General features: G+C 29.2%; 1 protein-coding gene across 1 annotated transcript; it reads right to left on the bottom strand.

The window, feature by feature from the left end:
• Positions 1-216: 216 nt before the first annotated feature.
• Positions 217-1,707, bottom strand: LOC113296370. The gene is made up of 2 exons (XM_026544678.1): positions 667-1,707; positions 217-510 (listed from the first exon to the last, which is right to left on the bottom strand). Exons 1-2 carry the CDS (start codon positions 1,705-1,707, stop codon positions 217-219), a joined length of 1,335 nt encoding a protein of 444 aa, XP_026400463.1.
• Positions 1,708-10,562: the final 8,855 nt, after the last annotated feature.

The raw sequence follows: 10,562 nt of genomic DNA, 5'->3' as shown, positions 1-10,562 counted from the left end.
AAATCCATATGTTTCCTTTAGACGAACCAACAGAATTATGAATAACTTCTTTCTTATAGCCATCCACATATAAAGTTTGCAAGAAATTTAAAGTACAATGTACCTTTGGCTCTGCAATACATAAAATATCCGGCTTGAAATCATGAAATAACTCACGTAACTTATTCTTAGCAGCATCACGTGCAATGCCATTTATGTTCCAATATAGAACACGCATTAAAAACCAGTTTTGGAGGAGTTAATATCAATCTGAGAAGTTGCACCAGAATTAATTCTTGGTAAACTTCCTTTTTCATCACAAATTCTCAAATTGGAGTCCTGAAGAGACTCGGAATCAGAAGTATTCCTACCCTCAGTAGTATTCACTACCTTATGCATGGATTGCATGCGAACACGCCTAGCTTCTTGATCATCCCTAAACTTTGCATCAGCTGAACTCTCCTCCACATCTTGAATTGTTTCAATAGCATTATATCTGTTTTTATTCAAAAGAAACTCCCCAGCCATAAGCTGATCACAAAGAGGAGTAGGAGTTGCGGTCACAATCCTAACAGGTTTGGGAATCCTAGTTCCAACCAAACTTGTTATAGTTGATGGATTAGTTTCACCCACTTTTCCATTCTTAACTAAAACTGATTTTGAAGCCTGCGCTTGTTTAGTTCTCGCCAATTCAACATAGACAGATTCAAAATCAGCTTTGGCTTGTGCCATAACAACCTCCAACTGCTGAGCCTTCACCAGCTTAGCAGCAAACTCCACATCAGCTTCTTCACCAGCAATATTATCAACAACATCACGAACATCTACATTGACGTTGTGAGCTTTTTTCTTACCCTTCTTCTTACGCCTAGCCACTTGCCATTCCCCACCAGCAGGTTTAGGAATATTGCTCACGCCAGGTTGAGAATCATCAACGCTAACTTGTTTGCTTACCACAAGTCGTCGCTCAGTATTTTCCTTGTGTTTCTTTCTACATTCATGATCAGTATGCCCAATCAACTTGCACTTGGAACAATATTTTGGAACTTTTTGAATCTCAACAGATTGCCAAAAATCTAAACCCCCAACCGTAATATGAATAGCATCAGTAGCTGCTTCAGCAAAATTAATATCCACCAAAACTGATGCAAAGTGACCATATTCATGAGCAAGAGTACGTCTATCAACCACAATTGGAGTTCCTAATGATTTAGCCAAGGACAATAGCGTTTTTTCTGTCCAGAATTCTAATGGAAGCCCTGGAAAAGAAACCCACACGGAAGCATGAGATGATCTTTGTTTTTCAGCATCAAAACCAGGAAACCATTCAATTAGGGTTAGCTTTTGATGCCTAAAAAACCAAGTTTCAGCATTCAAAAGCTTGTCTTTTGCTGTTTGGGATTGTAACTTGATGGTGAAGAAACCTCTACTCATAGGAATTAGCTGAACCGCACCTTGACCTAGCTGCCATTGATGTTCCAAATCATCCTTCATCTCTTGGAAAGTAATTCCTTTGAAATCTAAACGTCCAATAAGACTAAATTTCCAAATATCACAACCTTCCAAATAGAAAGATTCAGGTAAAACAATCGCTGGTTTGCCTTCTTTTAACGTTGGCAATGGTAAAGAACTGAGATCAATAGATGTTGTTGGAAGCTGTTGCTTCCCCTTCACCTGATCAGCATAAGTACGAGACCTAACATGAGACGCATGAGAAGCATCTCCCATCTCAAATCACCCATAGATGATTGAGGAGAACCAAAAAAATTGAAAAGTTTGAAAACCCAAAACCCTAAGGAAAAATCGCCTCAGAGCAAAGAGAGAGAAAAAAAAAAGCCTTTTTTGAAAATAATCTTAAACATTTGAGGTTGTAGGGATTCGAGCCCAGGTCTCCACGGCCACAATTATCTGGTTTACAATTTAGTCTCAGAAATCAATTTCCGACTTATAACAAAATGTGTAGACTTTTTTAAGTTAACGTATATAAAATTCAGCATTTTAATGAACTCTTTCTTTTTATATTGGCTTTGTCTTTCTATTTGATTCAAGATAGATGAAATTTCTTAGGATTTGGATTAGTTCTGCATGGTCTTTCATCTTTCTTCTATTGTGAAATTTGACTTCCTTTATATTTTCTTGAATCAACGTACATAGAAATGCAATTTTTACTAGACGTATTGCCTTAGAACATATTAATTTCAATTACAATAAATTTTTCAAACTTTTTCTGTTAAAGATGAGTTTATCTAGTTCACAATTTAGTCTCGGAAATCAATTTCTGACTTATAACGAAATGTGTACACTTTTTTGAGTTAACGTATATAAAATTCAACATTTTAATGAACTCTTTCTTTTTATATTGGCTTTGTCTTTCTATTTGATTCAATATAGATGAAATTTGGTAGGATTTGGATTAGTTCTGCATGGTCTTTCATCTTTCTCCTATTCTGAAATTTGACTTCCTTCATATTTTCTTGAATCAACGTACATAGAAATACAATTTTTACTAGACGTATTGCCTTAGAACATATTAATTGTAATTACAATACATTTTTCAAACTTTTTCAGTTAAAGATGAGTTTATCTAGTTTACAATTTAGTCTCAGAAATCAATTTCCGACTTATAAAAAAATGTGTAGACTTTTTTGAGTTAACGTATATAAAATTCAACATTTTTATGAACTCTTTCTTCTTGTGTTGGCTTTGTCTTTCTATTTGATTCAAGATAGATGAAATTTGTTAGGATTTGGATTAGTTGTGCATGGTCTTTCATCCTTCTTCTATTGTGAATTTTGACTTCCTTCATATTTTCTTGAATCAACGTACATAGAAATGCAATTTTTACTAGACGTAGTGCCTTAGAACATATTAATTGTAATCACAATACATTTTTCAAACTTTTTCTGTTAAATTTGAGCTTATCTAATTTACAATTTAGTCTCATAAATCAATTTCCGACTTATAACAACATATGTAGACATTTTTGAGTTAACGTATATAAAATTCAACATTTTTATGAACTCTTTCTTCTTGTGTTGGCTTTGTCTTTCTATTTGATTCAAGATATATGAAATTTGTTAGGATTTGGATTAGTTCTGCAAGGTCTTTCATCCTTCTTCTATTGTGAAATTTGACTTGCTTCATATTTTCTTGAATCGACGTACATAGAAATGCAATTTTTACAAGACGTATTTCCTTAGAACATATTAATTGTAATTACAATACATTTTTCAAACTTCTTCTGTTAAAGATGAGTTTATCTAGTTTACCATTTAGTCTCAGAAATCAATTTCCGACTTATAACGAAATGTGTAGACTATTTTGAGTTAACGTATATAAAATTCAACATATTTATGAACTCTTTCTTTTTGTGGTGGCTTTGTCTTTCTATTTGATTCAAGATAGATAAAATTTGTTAGGTATTGGATTAGTTCTGCATGGTCTTTCATCCTTCTTCTATTGTGAAATTTGACTTCCTTCATATTTTCTTGAATCAACGTACATAGAAATGCATTTTTTACTAGACGTATTGCCTTAGAACATATTAATTTCAATTACAATAAATTTTTCAAACTTTTTCTGTTAAAGATGAGTTTATCTAGTTCACAATTTAGTCTCGGAAATCAATTTCTGACTTATAACGAAATGTGTACACTTTTTTGAGTTAACGTATATAAAATTCAACATTTTAATGAACTCTTTCTTTTTATATTGGCTTTGTCTTTCTATTTGATTCAATATAGATGAAATTTGGTAGGATTTGGATTAGTTCTGCATGGTCTTTCATCTTTCTCCTATTGTGAAATTTGACTTCCTTCATATTTTCTTGAATCAACGTACATAGAAATGCAATTTTTACTAGACGTATTGCCTTAGAACATATTAATTGTAATTACAATACATTTTTCAAACTTTTTCAGTTAAAGATGAGTTTATCTAGTTTACAATTTAGTCTCAGAAATCAATTTCCGACTTATAAAAAAATGTGTAGACTTTTTTGAGTTAACGTATATAAAATTCAACATTTTTATGAACTCTTTCTTCTTGTGTTGGCTTTGTCTTTCTATTTGATTCAAGATAGATGAAATATGTTAGGATTTGGATTAGTTCTGCATGGTCTTTCATCCTTCTTCTATTGTGAAATTTGACTTCCTTCATATTTTCTTGAATCAACGTACATAGAAATGCAATTTTTACTAGACGTATTGCCTTAGAACATATTGATTGTAATTACAATACATTTTTCAAACTTTTTCTGTTAAAGATTAGTTTATCAAGTTTACAATTTAGTCTCAGAAATGAATTTCCAAATTATAACGAAACGTGTAGACTTTTCTGAGTTAACGTATATAAAACTCAACATTTTTATGAACTCTTTCTTTTTGTGTTGGCTTTATCATTATATTTGATTCAAGATAGATGAAATTTGTTAGGATTTGGATTAGTTCTGCAGGGTCTTTCATCATTCTTCTATTGTGAAATTTGACTTCCATCATATTTTCTTGAATCAACGTACATAGAAATGCAATTTTGACGTATTGCCTTAGAACATATTAATTGTAATTACAATACATTTTTCAAACTTTTCTGTTAAAGATGAGTTTATCTAGTTTACAATTTAGTCTCAGAAATCAATTTCCGACTTATAACGAAATGTGTAGACTTTTTTGAGTTAACGTATATAAAATTCAACATTTTTATGAACTCTTTCTTTTTGTGTTGGCTTTGTCTTTCTATTTGATTCAAGATAGATGAAATTTGTTAGGATTTGGATTATTTCTGCATGGTCTTTCATCCTTCTTCTATAGTGAAATTTGACTTCCTTCATATTTTCTTGAATCAACTTACATAGAAATGCAATTTTTACTAGACGTATTGCCTTAGAACATATTAATTGTAATTACAATACATTTTTCAAACTTTTTCTGTTAAAGATGAGTTTATCTAGTTTACAATTTAGTCTCAGAAATCAATTTCCGACTTATAACGAAAGGTGTAAACTTTTTTGAGTTAACGTATATAAAATTCAACATTTTTATGAACTCTTTCTTCTTGTGTTGGCTTTGTCTTTCTATTTGATTCAAGATAGATGAAATTTGTTAGGATTTGGATTAGTTCTGCATGGTCTTTCATCTTTCTTCTATTGTGAAATTTGACTTCCTTCATATTTTCTTGAATCAACGTAAATAGAAATGCAATTTTTACTAGACGATTTGCCTTAGAACATATTAATTGTAATTACAATACATTTTTCAAACTTTTTCTGTTAAAGATGAGTTTATCTAGTTTACAATTTAGTCTCAGAAATCAATTTCCGACTTATAACGAAATGTGTAGACTTTTTTGATTTAACGTATATAAAATTCAACATTTTTATGAACTCTTTCTTTTTGTGTTGGATTTGTTTTTCTATTTGATTCAAGATAGATGGAATTTGTTAGGATTTAGATTAGTTCTGCATGGTCTTTCATCCTTCTTCTATTGTGAAATTTGAGTTGCTTCATATTTTCTTGAATCAACGTACATAGAAATGCAATTTTTACTAGACGTATTGCCTTGGAACATATTAATTGTAATTACAATACATTTTTCAAACTTTTTCTGTTAAAGATGAGTTTATCTAGTTTACAATTTAGTCTCAGAAATCAATTTCCGACTTATAACGAAGTTTGTAGACTTTTTTGAGTTAACGTATATTAAATTCAACATTTTTATGAACTCTTTCTTTTTGTGTTGGCTTTGTCTTTTTATTTGATTAAAGATAGATGAAATTTGTTAGGATTTGGATTAGTTCTGCATGGTCTTTCATATTTCTTCTATTGTGAAATTTGACTTGCTTCATATTTTCTTGAATCAACGTACATAGAAATGCAATTTTTACTAGACGTATTTCCTTAGAACATATTAATTGTAATTGCAATACATTTTTCAAAATTTTTCTGTTAAAGATGAGTTTATCTAGTTTACAATTTAGTCTCAGAAATCAATTTCCGACTTATAACGAAATGTGTAGACTTTTTTGAGTTAACGTATATAAAATTCAACATTTTTATGAACTCTTTCTTTTTGTGTTGGCTTTGTCATTCTATTTGATTCAAGATAGATGGAATTTCTTAGGATTTGGATTAGTTCTGCATGGTATTTCATCCTTCTTCTATTGTGAAATTTAACTTGCTTCATATTTTCTTGAATCAACGTACATAGAAATGCAATTTTTACTAGACGTATTGCCTTAGAACATATTAATTGAATACATTTTTCAAACTTTTTCTCTTAAAGATGAGCTTATCTAGTTTACAATTTAGTCTCAGAAATCAATTTCCGACTTATAAAAAAATGTGTCGACTTTTTTGAGTTAACGTATATTAAATTCAACATTTTTATGAACTCTTTCTTTTTGTGTTGGCTTTGTCTTTTTATTTGATTAAAGATAGATGAAATTTGTTAGGATTTGGATTAGTTCTGCATGGTCTTTCAAATTTCTTCTATTGTGAAATTTGACTTCCTTCATATTTTCTTGAATCAACGTACATAGAAATGCAATTTTTACTAGACGTATTGCCTTAGAACATATTAATTGTAATTACAATACATTTTTCAAACTTTTTCAGTTAAAGATGAGTTTATCTAGTTTACAATTTAGTCTCAGAAATCAATTTCCGACTTATAAAAAAATGTGTAGACTTTTTTGAGTTAACGTATATAAAATTCAACATTTTTATGAACTCTTTCTTCTTGTGTTGGCTTTGTCTTTCTATTTGATTCAAGATAGATGAAATATGTTAGGATTTGGATTAGTTCTGCATGGTCTTTCATCCTTCTTCTATTGTGAATTTTGACTTCCTTCATATTTTCTTGAATCAACGTACATAGAAATGCAATTTTTACTAGACGTAGTGCCTTAGAACATATTAATTGTAATCACAATACATTTTTCAAACTTTTTCTGTTAAATTTGAGCTTATCTAATTTACAATTTAGTCTCAGAAATCAATTTCCGACTTATAAAAAAATGTGTAGACTTTTTTGAGTTAACGTATATAAAATTCAACATTTTTATGAACTCTTTCTTCTTGTGTTGGCTTTGTCTTTCTATTTGATTCAAGATAGATGAAATATGTTAGGATTTGGATTAGTTCTGCATGGTCTTTCATCCTTCTTCTATTGTGAAATTTGACTTCCTTCATATTTTCTTGAATCAACGTACATAGAAATGCAATTTTTACTTGCGTATTGCTTTAGAACACATTAATTGTAATTACAATACATTTTTCAAACTTTTTCTGTTAAAGATGAGTTTATCTAGTTTACAATTTAGTCTCAGAAATCAATTTCCGACTTATAACGAAATGTGTAGACTTTTTGAGTTAACGTATATAAAATTCAACATATTTATGAACTCTTTCTTTTTGTGGTGGCTTTGTCTTTCTATTTGATTCAAGATAGATGAAATTTGTTAGGATTTGGATTAGTTCTGCATGGTCTTTCATCTTTCTCCTATTGTGAAATTTGACTTCCTTCATATTTTCTTGAATCAACGTACATAGAAAAGCAATTTTTAATAGACATATTGCCTTAGAACATATTAATTGTAATTACAATACATTTTTCCAACTTTTTCTGTTAAAGATGAGTTTATCTAGTTTACAATTTAGTCTCAGAAATCAATTTCCGACTTATAACAAAATGTGTAGACTTTTTTGAGTTAAAGTATATAAAGTTCAACATTTTTATGAACTCTTTCTTCTTGTTTTTGCTTTGTCTTTCTATTTGATTCAAGATAGATGAAATTTGTTAGGATTTGGATTAGTTCTGCATGGTCTTTCATCCTTCTTCTATTGTGAAATTTGACTTCCTTCATATTTTCTTGAATCAACGTACATAGAAATGCAATTTTTACCAGACGTATTTCCTTAGAACATATTAATTGTAATTATAATACATTTTTCAAACTTTTTCTGTTAAAGATGAGTTTATGTAGTTTACAATTTAGTCTCAGAAATCAATTTCCGACTTATAACGAAATGTGTAGACTTTTTCGAGTTAACGTATATAAAATTCAACATTTTTATGAACTCTTTCTTTTTATATTGGCTTTGTCTTTCTATTTGATTCAAGATAGATGAAATTTGTTAGGATTTAGATTAGTTCTGCATGGTATTTCATCTTTCTTATATTGTCATTTTTGACTTCCTTCATATTTTCTTAAATCAACATACATAGAAATGCAATTTTTACTAGACGTATTGCCTTAGAACACATTAATTGTAATTACAATACATTTTTCAAACTTTTTCTGTTAAAGATGAGTTTATCTAGTTTACAATTTAGTCTCAGAAATCAATTTCCGACTTATAACGAAATGTGTAGACTTTTTTGAGTTAACGTATATAAAATTCAACATTTTTATGAACTCTTTCTTTTTGTGTTGGCTTTGTCTTTCTATTTGATTCAAGATAGATGAAATTTGTTAGGATTTGGATTAGTTGTGCATGGTCTTTCATCCTTCTTCTATTGTGAATTTTGACTTCCTTCATATTTTCTTGAATCAACGTACATAGAAATGCAATTTTTACTAGACGTAGTGCCTTAGAACATATTAATTGTAATCACAATACATTTTTCAAACTTTTTCTGTTAAATTTGAGCTTATCTAATTTACAATTTAGTCTCATAAATCAATTTCCGACTTATAACAAAATGTGTAGACGTTTTTGAGTTAACGTATATAAAATTCAACATTTTTATGAACTCTTTCTTCTTGTGTTGGCTTTGTCTTTCTATTTGATTCAAGATAGATGAAATTTGTTAGGATTTGGATTAGTTCTGCAAGGTCTTTCATCCTTCTTCTATTGTGAAATTTGACTTGCTTCATATTTTCTTGAATCGACGTACATAGAAATGCAATTTTTACAAGACGTATTGCCTTAGAACATATTAATTGTAATTACAATACATTTTTCAAACTTCTTCTGTTAAAGATGAGTTTATCTAGTTTACCATTTAGTCTCAGAAATCAATTTCCGACTTATAACGAAATGTGTAGACTATTTTGAGTTAACGTATATAAAATTCAACATATTTATGAACTCTTTCTTTTTGTGTTAACTTTGTCTTTCTATTTGATTCAAGATAGATAAAATTTGTTAGGTATTGGATTAGTTCTGCATTGTCTTTCATCCTTCTTCTATTTTGATTTTTGACTTCCTTCATATTTTCTTGAATCAACATACATAGAAATGCATTTTTTACTAGACTTTTTTTTTTGCTAAGTCAAGAAAAAAAATGGGACTGCAATTTTTACTAGAGTATTGCCTTAGAACACATTAATTGTAATTACAATACATTTTTCAAACTTTTTATGTTAAAGATGAGTTTATCTAGTTTACAATTTAGTCTCAGAAATCAATTTCCGACTTATAACAAAATGTGTAGACTTTTTTGAGTTAATGTATATAAAATTCAATATTTTTATGAACTCTTTCTTCTTGTGTTGGATTTGTCTTTATATTTGATTCAAGATAGATGAAATTTGTTAGGAGTTGGATTAGTTCTGCATGGTCTTTCATCCTTCTTCTATTATGAATTGTTAGGATTTTGACTTCCTTCATATTTTCTTGAATCAATGTACATAGAAATGCAACTTTTACTTGCGTATTGCCTTAGAACACATTAATTGTAATTACAATACATTTTTCAAACTTTTTCTGTTAAAGATGAGTTTATCTAGTTTACAATTTAGTCTCAGAAATCAATTTTCGAGTTATAACGAAATGTGTAGACTTTTTTGAGTTAACGTATATAAAATTCAACATATTTATGAACACTTTCTTTTTTTGGTGGCTTTGTCTTTCTATTTGATTCAAGATAGATGAAATTTGTTAGGATTTGGATTAGTTCTGCATGGTCTTTCATCTTTCTCCTATTGTGAAATTTGACTTCCTTCATATTTTCTTGAATCAACGTACATAGAAATGCAATTTTTACTAGACGTATTGCCTTAGAACATATTAATTATAATTACAATACCTTTTTCTAAATTTTTCTGTTAAAGATGAGTTTATCTAGTTTACAATTTAGTCTCAGAAATCAATTTCCGACTTATAACAAAATGTGTAGACTTTTTTGAGTTAACGTATATAAAGCTCAACATTTTTATGAACTCTTTCTTCTTGTGTTGGCTTTGTCTTTCTATTTGATTGAAGATAGATGAAATTTGTTAGGATTTGGATTAGTTCTGCATGGTCTTTCATCCTTCTTCTATTGTGAAATTTGACTTCCTTCATATTTTCTTGAATCAACGTACATAGAAATGCAATTTTTACTAGACGTATTGCCTTAGATCATATTAATTGTAATTACAATACATTTTTCAAACTTTTTCTGTTAAAGATGAGTTTATGTAGTTTACAATTTAGTCTCAGAAATCAATTTCCGACTTATAACGAAATGTGTAGACTTTTTCGAGTTAACGTATATAAAATTCAACATTTTTATGAACTCTTTCTTTTTGTGTTAACTTTGTCTTTCTATTTGATTCAAGATAGATGAAATTTGTTAGGATTTGGATTAGTTCTGCATGG

Source organism: Papaver somniferum, chromosome 7 (genome assembly GCF_003573695.1).
Source record: "Papaver somniferum cultivar HN1 chromosome 7, ASM357369v1, whole genome shotgun sequence".
Classification (NCBI taxonomy): Eukaryota; Viridiplantae; Streptophyta; class Magnoliopsida; order Ranunculales; family Papaveraceae; genus Papaver; species Papaver somniferum.
The sequence above is the reverse complement of the archived record's forward strand: the minus strand, read 5'-3'. Positions and strand labels throughout refer to the sequence as shown.